This window comes from Lepisma saccharinum, chromosome 21, assembly GCF_977018435.1.
Source record: "Lepisma saccharinum chromosome 21, izLepSacc3.1, whole genome shotgun sequence".
In the NCBI taxonomy this organism is placed as follows: domain Eukaryota; kingdom Metazoa; phylum Arthropoda; class Insecta; order Zygentoma; family Lepismatidae; genus Lepisma; species Lepisma saccharinum.
The window spans coordinates 41,973,083-41,989,146 of NC_139249.1; the positions used below are offsets into that span (position 1 = coordinate 41,973,083).

At 39.8% G+C, this 16,064-nt stretch overlaps 1 protein-coding gene across 2 annotated transcripts in view; it reads right to left on the minus strand.

Moving 5' to 3' along the window:
- Positions 1–13,557, minus strand: part of LOC146004006 (uncharacterized) — a 32,834-nt gene extending 19,277 nt beyond the window's left edge. For both annotated transcript variants that reach the window (XM_083142554.1, XM_083142553.1), the window contains exon 1: positions 13,449–13,557. In XM_083142554.1, the coding sequence (XP_082998680.1) occupies positions 13,449–13,464 (16 nt within the window). In that variant the 5' untranslated portion in view covers positions 13,465–13,557. The remainder of the gene's footprint in view (positions 1–13,448) is intronic.
- Positions 13,558–16,064: the final 2,507 nt, after the last annotated feature.

The following is a 16,064-nucleotide window of genomic DNA, read 5'->3' on the forward strand; positions in this document are numbered from 1 at the left end:
TAACTTTTGTTTCGGTAGGTACTAAAGTGAGGCCACGGTAACAGCCGGCGCGGGAAACGCCTTTATTACAGTGACCCTTTGTTGCCACGTTTACCTACTAAGAAACTTACCGTCAAGCAGCCAATTAGGACTACCGCTGCCCGTCTGTTTGGGAAACAAGCGGTAACCTTGAAAAACCTCCTCCCCGAAGCAGCCAGTAGGCAAACAGGATTTTGTCAAACTAGCTGTTCTGTGCTGTGAATGGGGGTCGGTTCTTAGCGTGGCCCAGGTATATATTCTATCTTAGAAGTCTTTTGAGGAAGTGAACGGAAACAAGTCCTCCACGTAAGTGTGACTTGAAAGGGCTCGACCAATGAGAGAAAGGGATTGCACTGAGGTGGGAACGTGGCCACAGCTAGCGGTCGTTCGCAGTAGTGAGCGTTGCTTTGCTCCATCCACCGGCATTTTCCCCTTCTCTACTGTTATGTGCGGCATTGCTCCACAGGCTTCTTGGACAAAGTATAGTACCCATATTACTGTAACAAATGATAATTTTATATTGACATCCATTTTTCAGGGGAGGCTGTGGCCCCTCCTGCTTAACGTCCATGATGACTAGACCTCTGATTTTAGGTTTTTAACCTATTTTTTTCCTTTGCAGTTATGTAAGAAATAACAAGTTATGTCAACGTTTCGTTAAAAAACGCAACTGATGAAGTTTTATAGTGTCTAAAAAACCTATTTTGCTTGTTAGAACCTATTTTAGGTATATGTGCCTAAATCAAGCCTTTTCTTAGGTTTTTATAATTTTTAAAGGTTTTACAGATTTTTTATGTCACGCAGGGGCATTTGCTTTGTTTGTTCACGAAAAATTCAATGACGAACGTGTTTGAAACGTACTCTCTGTCGATTTCCTTTCCTCCAAGCCTATGGTGATTTTTCAAAGCTCTAAACAACCAAAGTGTCTGGTGCCACTGTTACCTGTACCGTTCAAACCCAAAGTGGTCTGACCTGTGTGGTCTTGCTTACTTTCTCGTCACTTTGTGGCATTCACGCCTTGCAAACTAACATTTCAGCATTGACGTTTTCACCACTATGTTCTTGTTGAAAGATTTCAGCATATATCCTCACAGACAAAATTGCAGAGTTTGACTGTGGATAAAGTGAGAAACTATTGTTGCCTAACTATACGGCGAAGAGTGGATTTTAATGGCAAATTTCGAATGGTAAGTTCTGCAATCGCCATAGGGTTAGGCAACACACATAACGTCATGTGAGATAGTGTGTATTTCAGGATATAGCTGTCCCATTTTCATTGCCGGTGACTATACCTAATCAGCATTTTTCAGAAATTTTGAACTATTTTAAGTTTTTTTAACCTACTTCAAGATTTTTCGAGCCTAACAAGGTTTTTAGGATCTATTTTAGGGTTTTTCGAACCTATTTTAGGATTTATAGAGACTATGATAGGAACCTAAAAGCACACTTTGTCTAAGGCACCTTGCTTTGAACGGCGGCTGCGGGTTCGATCCCGGGTTCAGTCTCCGGAAATTTTCGGCCTGTGTATAGGGCCGCTGGGAATTGGGGAGCTTCGAATGAGTAAGCATAAGCCGGTCGCGGAGACCTACTATAACGGCTGGGGATACGTCGGGCTGACCACCCGGTTATTCCAATACTGGCTGAAGATCTACACGCTTAGAGGTAACGAAGGAAAGCGTGGGAGGGAGACCGGCAGTCGGTAGGTAAGCCAAGGCCCTTCATGGGCTGTTACGCACAGGATTATTTTTATTTTCTAAAAGCACACTTTTTAGAACCTAAAAATCCGATGTCTAATGATGACATATATGACGCCTTATACTCCAAGAACGTGGTCATGGAGTGTAAACAATCTATTAATGATACTATAACGTGTGTCTGAACTATGTAGTTTGTTTGAGTTGGTGTTTTAAGTAAGGCTAATTGGGACTGGACCTACAATTTAAAGTGGGATCCGAACCACTATGTGCCTCCACCGGGTATCGAACCCAGGACACCTTGATTACAAGGCGACCACGCTACCACTGCGCCATCGGGAAGGCCTGAACTATGTATTGAAATAACATATAAAATCACCCTTGCTTTTAAACCCACACTCTTGGAACCATTGCAACACAACCAATAGAGGAACAAAAATTCAGTTATTAATCAAACGTTAAATACCTTATGTAGGTGACCACAACTGCTGAGTGTTCATTTTGTGTGCGTTGGGTAAAATACGGAAATCGTTCTTGAAGTTCTGCTATTTGAAAAATAAGGTAAATTTTCAGTAACCGCCAAACGTCTCTAATTCCCTTATTTTCGTATTTTTCACATTAATACTTACGTATTCTGCATTCCTAAGGATTCTTCAAGGTGGTGTTTCGTTTTTTCCACGCAAATAATGTCAATTTTAGAAATATCGAGTATTTTTATATTGTTCGCTTTCGCTTGCGTTACATGCGATTTGGTGGAGAAATCTTGACTAGCGTTGTCCATGATCAGTGGTTATGCAGTGTTGCAACCTTCTTCATAGAAAAATACCTACTTTGCTGTTACTGATTTTGTATTTCTTTCCAGATTCGAAAAACGCACGAACCATGCACGGATAACCCCACAAACGATTGATAAATAGCCCCACGAACCATGCACGGCATGGTTACGTTAGATTGTGTTAGGTTAGGCAAACATAGTTAAATTTGTTTTTTAAAATTAGAAAAAAATTTCGGGTTCGAAAACCCCACGAACCATGCACGGATAGCCCCACGAACCATTCATAAATAACCCCACGAACCATGCACGGCAAGGTTAGGTTAGGTTCTGTTTGGTTAGGGAAACATAGTTAAATTTGTTTTTAAAATTAGAAAAATATTTTTTTTCGGGTTCGAAAACCCCACGAACCATTCATAAATAGCCCCAGGAACCATGCCACTTTTGGCATGCAAATGGGCGATTTTTTTCAAATTTTCCTCTCCATTCGAAAAACTTCTTAGATATTTCAAAATATGAAACATTACATCAGCTTAGAATTCCTTCTAGAGCATTGACGTGAAATTTCGTGTATTTTTCTTTCACTGTTGTCTAGATATTATCAATAGTTTTGTGATTACATAAATCTATTAAACTATTGATAATATCTAGACAAAAATGAAAGAAAACTATATGAAAATTCACGTCAATGCTCTAGAGGGAATTCTAAGCTGAGGTAATGTTTCATATTTTGAAATATCCAAGAAGTTTTTCGAATAGAGAGGAAAATTTGAAAAAAATCGCCCATTTGCATGCCAAAGGTCCAGCCGAGCCTTAAGGGGGAGAGGGACAATTTCCCCAAGGTCCTCTCTGAGGCAGCTGGGAGCACTGTTGCCAGCTTAGCTCTTATGAGGCCAGATCTGGCTCTTTCGTGCACCTGTTTGGCTATGAACTGCACCAGCCCCCTGCCCCACTATGATGCCATCACTAGCCCCGGCCCACATACACCAACTTTTGCCATGCGCGTACATTTTGCACGTGAAGTGATATTATTATATTGGCTGCGTCGTTCCACCCCCTCTTACCTCCCCAGCTGCTTTTATACAACGCCTTGACTGAGGTGAAGATGACAATATTGTTATCCGGTAATCCGTTATTTTCGATTCATACAACCATCGGTGGATTATTGAGATGGGTGATGCCGTCAGATCTAGACTGCGAAAACTAAGAAATAGATTGTCGTCACTTTAAAGTTACCGGTAGTAGCCGCCCCCCCCCCCACCACCCCCTTGACAACTAAAATTACCATGGGAGGCACTTTATCCAGCCTTCGTAAATCTAGCTCCTTGAAAGTCAACTTTAGTTCAATTTATAGTGAAATTTAGATCTATTAGCGCATCAGGTTTAGCAACACTGCCAGGATGGACGTAGGAGGCAAGGAGAAATACATTACGTTTATGGGAGAATTATTTTATTCGTTTTCTTGGGGATATCAAACTTCCGATCGCGGAAAAAAAATATATGACCGGGTAGAGGATGCATTGAAGATGATATTTGCACTGGAAAGAGTCGAAAATCCCATTTGTTTAGCCGTAACTTGAATTTGAAGTTGTTTCTCCATAAGGAATACATGGGATTCACTAAATACTTATTCATCATATTTTTCAAACACTGTATCTAGTTTAATAATCAACATTAAAAACCGCTTCCACTTGCAACACGGGGAGAAATTCATAGCGTGGATTCTTTTTATAACTTGACAAGTTTAAAAACAAGACGTTGCAATCCATTGTTTGCGCACCTCGCATCACATTTCCCCACCCCATTGTCTGCGGCGACTTTAGTTCGCAGTGTTGCAAACCTGGAGGGAGAGGAATCGTCTGAGAATTTTCTACAAAATTTGAATGTGAAAGGCATGATTTAGTATCCCCTCACCTACGCTACCTATTGATTACGCTAAATTCTAAATACATTTTGATATTTTCCCTTTAAACCTTAAATGAATTAAGTTATATTAGGGATATTTATTACCAGCATAAGAAATGTAAGAAATAAAATTATAGAAAAATGAAAAATGTATAAACGATAGAACTGAGCTCACCTTCTAAATGTTTTCCAGTTCTTCTTCAGTTTCACTCTCCCACTCATCCGAGTCTGTGTCTATCGATGAATCTGTGTCCGTGTCTATCGATGAATCTGTGTCCGTGTCTGAATCGGCTTCACCAAGTCTAATTATCAGTTCATCTACACGCTCGTCCTTAAGTCCATCTCTTTCAAAGTAAGAATCTTCAATTTTTTCACGTGTTCACAACATTTAATCCATTTCTGTACAGAATATTCACTAATAATTTTCCCAGCAATTCTTTCTTTGCGTCCAGTGAATCCGAAATGAATTCCCTTGCCTTACCCTTGATCCCCCCCCCCTAGACAAGTTCAATGGGATATAAGTCTGCGTGGTAAGGCGGAAGTCGTATTATGGTGTGCCCTGCGTTTCTAAATTTCGTGTCAATCGAATACTGTTTCACATAAGGTACACTTTGAATTTTTAAGTACAATTGCCTTTTGTTAATTGTTCACAATGCTTTCACCCTATTCTCCGCATCAATTTCAGTTTCGTTTGCAGGTTTGTCTGTCACTGTAGAGTGCCACACACGTAAATTTGCCGTTGCGTAGAAACGAATTTTCGTTTCGTCTCCCTCTCTCTTAGCATCACGTGTTCTACCCTGCTCGAAAACCTTCGCTATTGTTGCCATATTGTCATTCCATTCCTGGACACACTCGCGCAAACTTCATTGAAAACAATTGAACAGCGCTCCAGCTCGCGGTTCCCACCGGTCAGCAGGGACGGCAATGTGGCAATATAGCACGGCGTAGTCGTTGCTTCTTTTATGCAGTGCATGTTCATTGGCTAGCTAGTAACTAGTGTTGCCAACTGTAATAATGAAGCACTATTTCTGTCACGGAAGGGGAAAGCAGGTAAAGTGGCGGTGAGTTTTGTTGGATTGGAAGCACCATATTTTTATTTTATACTAAGTATTTGACCGGTTTGACGTTGTGTGCGTGTATTGCGTGTGTGTATGTAAAAGTGTGTGTTTGCTAATGAACGTTAAATTCCATAATGCCTCCAGTTCTGTCGAAGTTGAAATCAAAAACCTTGCATAGCCAAGCTCGGGAAATTCTAAGCAATTCAACTCTGGCTCCGGCAGGTGTTCTTGTAGAAATTGCATAGAGGAGGCTGTCATTTTTGCTGCTTAATGCGATACATATTGTTTTCTGTGTTAAAATTGCCATGCTTTGATGGGTGACCAAGTTCATAGCAGGGCCGGCGGAAGGGGAGGGCGAACCGAGCGGCAAAATTTGAAGAGAAGAAAAAAATAAGCCTATTGAAAACTGTGATCGAGCGAGATATTCTTTTGCGCTGAATAGTATTGAAATAGCATAAGAAGTCACATTATTTATTTTATATTTTGATGTTTTAGTTAGGAATATATTGATTTTCAATTTTCCGTTGCTGCGTAATGACCGGGGGGGGGGGGGGGTCGAAATAGAGCGGCATCTGCCGCCACCTCCCAGGGAGGCAAAATGACTAGCGCCGGCCCTGGTTCATAACAAAAGAAAAAGCCGCTCAGCTTATCATCTAGTGGCAGTATATGTACTTGTTATTGTTGTCGAAGCCGGCATCCTTTGTAAATGTACAATAAAGGCAACCGACTGTCGCAGATCTCAGAGAGGAAATAATAATACTGTTTGAGGAGGAGTGTTATGGTGCAATTGTAGCGGTTTAACACGTTGGCATGTTATTATCTGCCGTTGCAGTTCCATACCAGTGTATACGGGTTTTGGGAGTGAAAAGTTAGAACGCCACCAGTGCATTAATGCAATGAAAAATAATATATATATATTTTTTATTTTGTTTGAAATCACTCAAATAAGGAATCGTATGAAGAAGTCTTCTTTGCAGCATTTTTGGTAATTTTACTTATGTGTTAGTTCATATTTTGCGAAGTTTTAGTCCATATGTATGTAGCTACATACAAAGCCACTTGTTAATACATATTAATCCTAGTCCTGGTATAATGCATGACGTTTAAAACTCAACGTCAGATAGACCTGAATTCTCTAATTTTATTGTTGTACGTAACAGCTGTGCATCGGCGCACTGCAGCGATTTTTCTATCTGCTCCATTAGCAACACTGCTTCTTTAGTTGTTTCGCGCATCGCACGGCAGAATTAACTGCGCTGGACTCTACCATGAAAATCGTTTGTCATATTTGTTTTAGCTTAATTTTGCTGAGTTGGCACCACTGGTACTCTCAACGCCAGACCAGTGAGTATAGCTCGACCACAAGGAAAAAAACCTTCTCTCAAAAGCGTTCGCGCATCTTCCCTGCCGTTATCGGTGCTCGGGGCAGTGTTGCCAGGTCAGACTTGAAAAAATCGGGAGATTGTTCCTTGGGAAACCAGAAGATCTGCTACAAAATCCGATGATCAAATAGTAGCGGATGAACAACCTTCTCGGGGGCGGCATAGGCGTGCGCACTGGGGTGGGGGGGGGGGGCAAGAGGATGTCTGCAGATTTTTTCCAGCGAGGGGGAAACAATGTATTTTTATCAGGCGGGTAAACGAGGCATATTACTCCGTATAATGTTGCCCTCTCAGAAAACACCACTTGAGTTTGAAATTATCACGTTTCTACATCCCTATTATAATAATGGATGTAAATTACTGTAACTGAAATCAACTCAATTTTCGGGTGGGATAAAATACAACCACCTAAAAATAGTAATGTACATGAACGTCCGCAGATTTTTTTCCAGGCAGGGGCAAGGAAGGTATTTTTTCCAGGGGGGACAAAGAAGGTACATTTTCTCCAATAATAGTGTTGTTCCCTCAAAAAACATTGCTTAAATTTCAATGTATCATATCCATGCAATAATTAACACACATTATTGCAGCTGAAATGAAATTATATGTGAAAAATATATAATTTTTGGTTGACTTTCATTTTCCAGGGGGACACGCCCCCCCCCTTCCGGACGCCCATGGTAATGTAGTAATAGTAATAAAATAATAATAATGTCCTAGCACATCGTTTGGCATAATTTCACAGTTCAAACAGCACTTTTCATGGCTGAGTGGAGTTCCACTCTCCCCTCCATGTTCAAGTAAGGTGACCAGGAAAATTGTTTTTGAGCAGGCCGTCGGAGGTGCCATAGCAGTAGTTTATTATGGAATCCTACCGAGAAATCAATAGGTCTGGCAACACTGACGTTGGCCGCTCTGAAGGCTCCTTTCTCCTGTCTTTTCCCCCCACCCGCCAGCGCGATGGGGTCTGCGCAGGTTTCTTTCCTTGTGGTTCCACTATAGAAGAGTGGTGGGGAGGATGACGTAATAGGAAGTGCTCCGCAGCGATCTGCGCATATCGGGACTTAACTTGTCAGGCTATAGTAGCAGTGCACATGCCGACAATATTTAAATACATGCATGCCTGGTGCGAAATTGTCACACCTCATCTTAAACAATAGCAACAGAAAATCGCAGTGTGTGACTTTTGTGCCTTTTTCGAAAGACCCTAGAATTGGACGTGGATTTCCCTTCATTAGGGAAATTTCCTTTCATGTAGCAACACTGCCGCTTCCAAGCGCCGCACAGAAACAGAAAGGAACAAGCAGTTTTCCCCCGCCAACGCTGTTTCCAGCTTTGAACTAACCACACGCAGGCGCCGTATTTTAAATAGCCACTCGCTTCGGCTACCGAAATTGGTTTTCCCCTCCCGGGATTTTACACCACGCCATAATTTTTAATACCGCATTTCTGTAGACTAAGAAACGAAACTATCGTCAGTTTTGGGACATTGCTTGAGATATGGGTTTAATAAAATTATAACATGGTATAAAAAAATTCCTGTAACATCATTCATTGTATATGAAGGGCGCAGGTGGAAATGGAGTCAACACATCAATACGTAGCAGCATTTTCTGCAGCAAATTTAAAGATTCTAAGAAGTAGTTCGCTTATATACGTCATTATAGATAACTTGGATGACTGATCTGTTAATGAGTAAAATCGAACACGCTGTTTCTATATGATGCACGAATGATAAATTTTTACTATGTTGCGAGGCATTCCAAACACTGTTTTCAAATCTATGTTTAGACTAGTGTAAGAAACAAAACTGACAGTAAATTGGGAGCATTATTTGGGGTAAATCAATGTTAGTTTACGCGAAGAGCGTGGGCAAAGTCGTAATATATCTAGAGCTTTTACGCTGAAATTCGTACAGCAGATAAATACCTTAGAGAGTTGGTTTTGTGTTGATTTCTTATCGTCTGAGAACCTGAAGTTCCGCTCCTATTTGCATAGACTGCATTTTTCTAGATAAAGAAACGAAAATCCCAGCAGTGTTTTTAGGGCATCGTTCGAGCTAAAAGTTATTTTAATAAGAACTTCGTAATATAATTCGTGATTTCGGAGGGAGTAAAATTAGGACAAAATTATCAATTTTGTACCCACGATAACGATAGCAACATTAGAAGTTTTAGGCTGAAATTCATGTAGCGACTAGTTATCTTGAAAGCTGATCTGGTATTACATTTTTGACTAAAATTAGTTAAAGCATTTCAAGATGGCCAAGATCGATTTTTCCTGCCTTTCTGTCATTTCGGATTTACTTGGTATTTCCAAATCTCTGTTTAGTCTGCATTTGCGTTGATAAAAATAACTGGTCTTGGTAGTGGTTTGGTAGTTGAAGCATTTTCATAACCAGTGGCGGCGATCAGGGGGGGGGGAGCAAGTAGGGGGTAATTGCCCCCCCCACTTTATGCCACTTTTGCCACCGCACTACGAGGGAAAGTAAGCTGTTTTTGCCCTCCTAATTTTGGAACCCAATCGCCATCACTGGGTCGGTCACTATTGGGGTGCTTCGGATGACAAAAGTGGAGGGGGTTAGTTATCAATGTTCTGACCACACCAACTACCCTAAAATAATATTTTTTGTTCAATTTCCACGCAGCCAAATACGTACTTTGAAGGACTCTTCTGGAGATTCCTAAGGCTCTTAGATATAACGAACTTTTAACCTATAGGAACAAAACTTTGAAAAATACACTTTGAGCGGGTGATAGTGTATGAAATTTCATGTATCCAATGTGTAGTGGTAGCGATTATGGGGGAGGCATAGGGGTTATTGCCCCCCTCTTATTGCCACTTTTGCATCCTCACTATGCTAAACCTTATCTACCAAGCGAAAGTAAACTGCCATTACCCCCCCCCCCACAAGTTTTGGCACATTGGCCCCCTCCGCCCCCAGTTTTGGAACCCGATCACCGCCACTGCCGACGTGGATATATCTATCTTCAATTGGAAACAACGTAAGTAGATTTGGAAATGTACCACAAACGAATGCAAGCAAGTAGAAATTATGAATGTAATATCACAACTTAATGCAAAAAGAAAAAAATGCAAAATTTAAGGGGAATACACACCGAAGTGACTATAGTTACTTTGGAATGAACTTGAAGAAAATAAATGCAGCTTTTCACATTGGAGTGGCACTGGGTCGTTTTGTTTTCCATCTCTGTTTGTCGCGCATGCGCTTGGAATGCACTTCAGTGCCACTTTTGTGTCAAATCCATTTGTCACCTGGGTGTGATATCGCCTACCAATGTAAAGATAAGTCCCTCCACGTCTAATTTGCTTACTTATGTTAATGAATTTTAGGAGACCAGAAGTAGGTGCAAGATAACAGTTCATGTCTTAGTTAAAGAGAAACATCTTAAGGGCCTTCTCAATAGTGCATTGGGTAGGAAAGGATGCTTATAGGCGTGCGCGGTACTAAATATTTGGTGGTGCCATATAATATACGTTTACTATGAAACTATTGTCAAAAATATCAATAAAACTTTTATTTTCCTGATTGCATGATAGTTCTAACATACTTTACAGAAGATGTCGATTGCCATGAATGAGACACTTAAAGAGTGTGTCGCGACAATACACAAGAAAATATTTTATTGAAATGGGGAAGAATGAACAAACACAAAACAGGAATATGTATTACATATTTATAACAATGTTATTTTCTTAAAAAGCAATCTACTGTCCGGATGTGCTGTAATAGTCTACATGGCGAAACAGTGGCCCGCGATCCAAAAATGTTTGCGAATCGCTGGATTTGAGACTTTTAGAATAATGAAATCATGAAGACTTCGCTGTGCAGGCCATGTGGCACTAATAGGAGAGGAAAGAAGAGTTTACATGATTCTTGCTGGGAAACCTGATGGTAAGAGACCTGTAGGAAGGCTACGACGAAGATGGAGGGATAACGTTGAGATGGACCTAAAGGAAATCGATAAGGATGGAAAAGATTCATTGATAGGGACAGGTGGAACGCTTGTGTTGCTGCAGCCATGAACCTTCGTGTTTAAGAAGGCTAGAGAGTTAGAGTTAGTTAGTGGCATACTATTGACCTCCGTGACGGAGTGTTTAGCACACTGTGGTACGACGCCAGGGATACTGGGTTCGAATGCAGACCTGGAAATGGGTATTCTTTTTGACTGTCCTTTCATAAATTTCATCACATCATCACTCATCCTCCATTGTCGCGATTAGTCAAAAGTGGCAGAAAATCGACGCTAAATAAGAAGAATCAAATAAATCCAGTGGAATATCCTCCTCTTTTTTTAATCTTGGTTTTCTAAAATAATAGTATAAAGAATGGGGAAAATATGGTATTAACTACTAAAGATGAAGCCCCCTAGGTTGAAATAGTCTTAAACTTTACTATATCTACGTTATAGCCCATCTGATATATTAGTTATTTTCATTACAACGAAGAAAACATGAATTCTTCCAATCTTAATTGTGTCATAGCGTTAAGAAGTTTTGATTTAACTAGAAGAGTGCTTTTTCGTGTGTGCAACTTGTTACAAGCACAAATGAAAAATCTCTTAGCATTCTCTCTTTGTAAATTACCTGAAACACAATCAACCTGTTTACAGCGTTCAATCAGTATTTAACATTAATGTGTCTTACACAGTATAAAATATACGTTCGATACATTTGATATTTGAAAGTTAACAGAACTAAATAATAATAATAATAAATTAAAATATTTGATAGGACAAGTTTCAAACGCCACTCAAACAATCATTTCCATTAAAGAAAAGATCTCTGGACAGTTGGTGGTTCCATGAAACTGCCTATGCTCATGCTTGATTGACTCATAATAGTATAAAATAAATAATAATAAATAAAGTATAAATAAATAAATTGGTTATTTTACGTCGCTTTTCTGCCCGCTTTTGACTAGTCCCGAAGGTGAGGATGAGTACTTTGTGATGTACGTCACAAAGTACACCAATACCAAGCACTGGATTCGAACCCAGGACCCCGGTGTGGTAGCGTGCGGTGCTAACCACTTCGCCACGAAGGTCGGCTCATGCCTATGGCCAGGATCCACCGCTGGGAAATTACTGTAAGGCGAAAAATCATACTTTCACACCTGTACGTTTCCTTCAATATAAAACAGGTAAAGGCAAGTATACGGCGGGATGTTGATATAGCCCCCCCCCCCCACAAACGCACACACGCTTTCACCATCCGTGCCACTAGTGAAAGTTATGTGATCAGCATCAGCTGATGATGTATTTGTTCATACTCAGTTAGCCTCTCCATGCTACGACATTACTGGAAATATTCTCCGCCATGGGTATCGAACCTGGACCTCCAGCATGACAGTTAGACGCCCTACCAACTGGACCACTGCGGCTCTTCATTTCAGTGAAAGTAAATTGCATTAATTACTATAGATGATTTGTCTATTGCACGTAGAAGTAGTACTGGTTCAGATTTTCAAATGCGTGCGCTTTGGGAAAGAAGAGGAGAACGTTTTTGAATGAAAATATCTTCCTTGCCTTCTAGGGTTGCTATAGGTGTTCTTCACCTACGTCACAATCTGTTACATTGCTGCTTCCAGCAGCCATGATTGAGGCCAGTACTTGCAAGCGTACGGAATTCAAGCGGGCAGGCAGGATATACCAGCACACACATTCGTGATTTAAAACAAACGTGCAGTTGGTGAAAGTGTAACGCTCTACGTGCTGGATATTTATTTGCAAATGACAAATAAAATTGGCCGCAAACATGGCGGCTGTGCGCATCCTGACGTCACATTAAACCCACCTATACGTCACCGATTTTCCGGGACAGCTCCAGAATGGTATCATTTGTCCCGAAACGTTTCTACGGAATGCACTAATGTCCCAGAATATGGTTGAAACTCAGAAATGATTATACTTTCATGGACATTATTTCTATTTATATACGTGAACGTAATTTTGAAATGTTCATTTTACAATTACTGAAGCGCTCCCTCTCAATAAAGAGTCATCACGTTAAAACAATGTGCTGCATAAATCTTTGATTTCAAGATGGCACTGCTCAATGCACTTTTGCGACAAAAGATATTAATAATGCTACTTTAATTTCTTCTGCTTGCAGTTATATTACATTGTATTGTTCCAATGTACAGGAAGTTGTTTACTGCTAACAGTAAGTGCTCAGGTGCCTATTATCTATTCAGTCCGCAATTTTCAAGAAATCTTTAGAGATTGTGAAATAGCAGCTTAGATCATTATGGCACCGAAAATGAATCAATGGTGGATTTCGAAGTAAATTTCCGTTTATTAAGAAGTGTTAAGAACATGATAATGACCATCCGTAATGATTATGGTATACATAATACCATACCTACCCCTCCCTGAAAACTGTGCTAACGCTTGTGCGATTTAATATATGGAACCTGCACCGTTTATGCTTTATCAATATAAATACTTATTGTCTGCTTTTTGTTATTAATGAACAAGCTAGTAAAAAGATAATACCAAAACATTGTACACATACAAATCACTATTAAACTCAAGCACCAGAAAATGAATATACAGGTTACATACAATATATATAAAGAAAACTTTGTGTTACTTACGATTTGCTATCTTCATCCTTCACCCCAACAGCTCGTTGCACGAAATGTGATGCTACGAAACAAGCTCTCACAGAAACTTCTCGACAATCGACGCTTCAGTTATCTCTCGTGTGCGCAAACTTCATTGTTGAAGCACAGTTTGTTATTTCAAGGATAACTTGGAACGACTGACTGTTTACTTAAAGTAAATTTATACAAGTGTATTATAATATCGCGTAAAGAGCAATGATATTTAGTGATCTATGATATTTTTAATAATATAATCTATCTATGCAGTGAGCTGTAAATGTTTCTAAATAGTTGGTATCTTAGGGCATTGACATTTGAAAACCTGAAACTTGCCATTTTTAGAAATAAACTTGGAAACAGGAATTTTAAAATAACACAACTGAACATTTTTCATCAGACAACAACGTTTTAAAAAGCACATTCTTTGACATCTCATTTTTCGTGTCTACTTTTAGTTCAATATAAAGTAATTATTTAATGGGGCCGGTATTGTTTGTGCAGCTTACACGTCTGCATTAAAACAATAAAAAATATATACCTATTAATGGAGTAAAAATGGTAAGAATAAAGCTGCTGGTTTGAATAAATGAACCGTGTAGGGGGGGGGGGGACTTATTCAATGGTGAAGTACCAAAAGTGGCTCCCTAGCGGTGTTGAATCCAGTCACTTTCTTCCAGGGTAGGGGGCATCAAACTTTAACGGGGGGGAATGTTATACACATCAAATTACTCGTATAATACTAATAAATAGTGTTGCCCACGGGACGAGACGGGACAGGCTTTTCAAAATTCGAGACGAGACGAGATTGATCATGTGTCCCGAGACAAACGAATATTTTCGAGACGAGACAGCATTTCCACGAGACGAGACAGGCCAAAGTCTCGTCTCGTGGGCAACACTACTAATAAAACCACTCTAATAGTTTTAAATTTGTCTCTTAATTCCGATATGTAATTAAATTACATTAAATTTGATTATGTTTTATTAACTATCATTTTAAGAACATTATAAGAATCAAGAGAATAATACAGGGTGTACACAAAGTCTCTGACACTTTTAAATTATTAATAAATCAGATAGAAATGAAGGTACAAATTAACTGGTGGCAACGATAGATAGATAGTTTTATGTTCTGTATCAGTACACTTCCATATGTGCTCCTTTTGTAGCACGGAGAATGTCAAGGCGATAATCGAGTTTCTTCCCAAGTTCGGGTCAACACGTCGACATTCACGGTGACTCTCGCGTTGTTTATTCTGGCTTCCAGTTCATCATCGCTTTTGTCTTGTAAACAATGTCTGTCACATGTTCCCAGAGACAAAAGTCCTATGAGATTCGGTCGGGTGACCTCGGGGGCCAAGGAATCTGAAGCATTCATCTTCGTTGCTTGTGCTGGGACATCCTAAGTGCTTCTTATCAAAGCAACTTCCCGTTTCTAAAACCCTTTTTCTTCAATGAAGGAAACTGTTTCTAGAAGGACGACATTCTGGTAATGTGTTCTGAAGTTTATATGCGTTTGTTTCACCGATTTTGTTTCCAGAAACCATCACACAATTTGAACGTTCTCCTGTATGTGTCTCCATTTTCCTCAATTACAGTTAAATTTCTATGGACTCACTTGTGATATGGAAAGAAAGATAAACTATTTGAGTTTTTCTGTCGATTAATACTAATACTTTGCTTGTATCTACGTCTAGGCTGATGTTATTCAATACTGAAATGTGTCACACACTTTGTGTACGCCCTGTATATTATAGCATGCAATAATTTACATTTACAGCAAACTCGGGCGTCTATGCTTTCTACAGCATATCTGTGGATGACATCATCAATGAAACTTTCTGTTGGTTCCCCGTCCCCTCCCAGCAGTTGGCACCTTCACACAAGCTTGAAGCGTATCCTGATTCATCATATTTCTTAATTGCGCAGTTAACAAAACGGACGATAATTTAAATTATTTCATTATTTTGACTCTCAATTATAAAGAGGACCGAATCAGTGCTTATTACTAACAATAAGTAGAAAACTGTAAAAGTACGTTCTACGTTAAATTAGCCAAACAAGAGTTTTATTTTCAGCCAGTACAAGAAAAAGTTATAGACAGGCAGACGACACGCTGCAGGTGTTAGCTTTCGATGTATTGCTGCACGGTTTCCACAAACTAGAGCCGATTGCCGAAAGTTCAGTGACGACAAGTCGTTCAGTTGACAGCAAAACGGAATCTGATGAAAAGGAAATTTCTATTACAACAGATAGAACTTTACTCTATAAAGACTCAATGTTCCTGATGAAGGATTATAGTGAAAACATTACATGTAAAACGCTGACTGCTTCAGAAGAAAACAGAAGTCGACTTGTTTTGGAAGAAGACAAGAAATTGGACTCCAACTGTCGACGCTTACACCAAATATGTGGTCAGGAGATACATTTGGCTCAAGATGAAGCACTGGTGTTTACTTTTGCTTCTGCAACGAGTAGGAAATCGTCAAGATATTATGTGACGAGGTTAGATATTGCATTGCTGCTGAGGAACCGAACATTTTTCAGGCGCTCAGTAAGGCCAAAGAACAGGACGAGTACATCACAAAAGAGAGTTCAACAGACTCA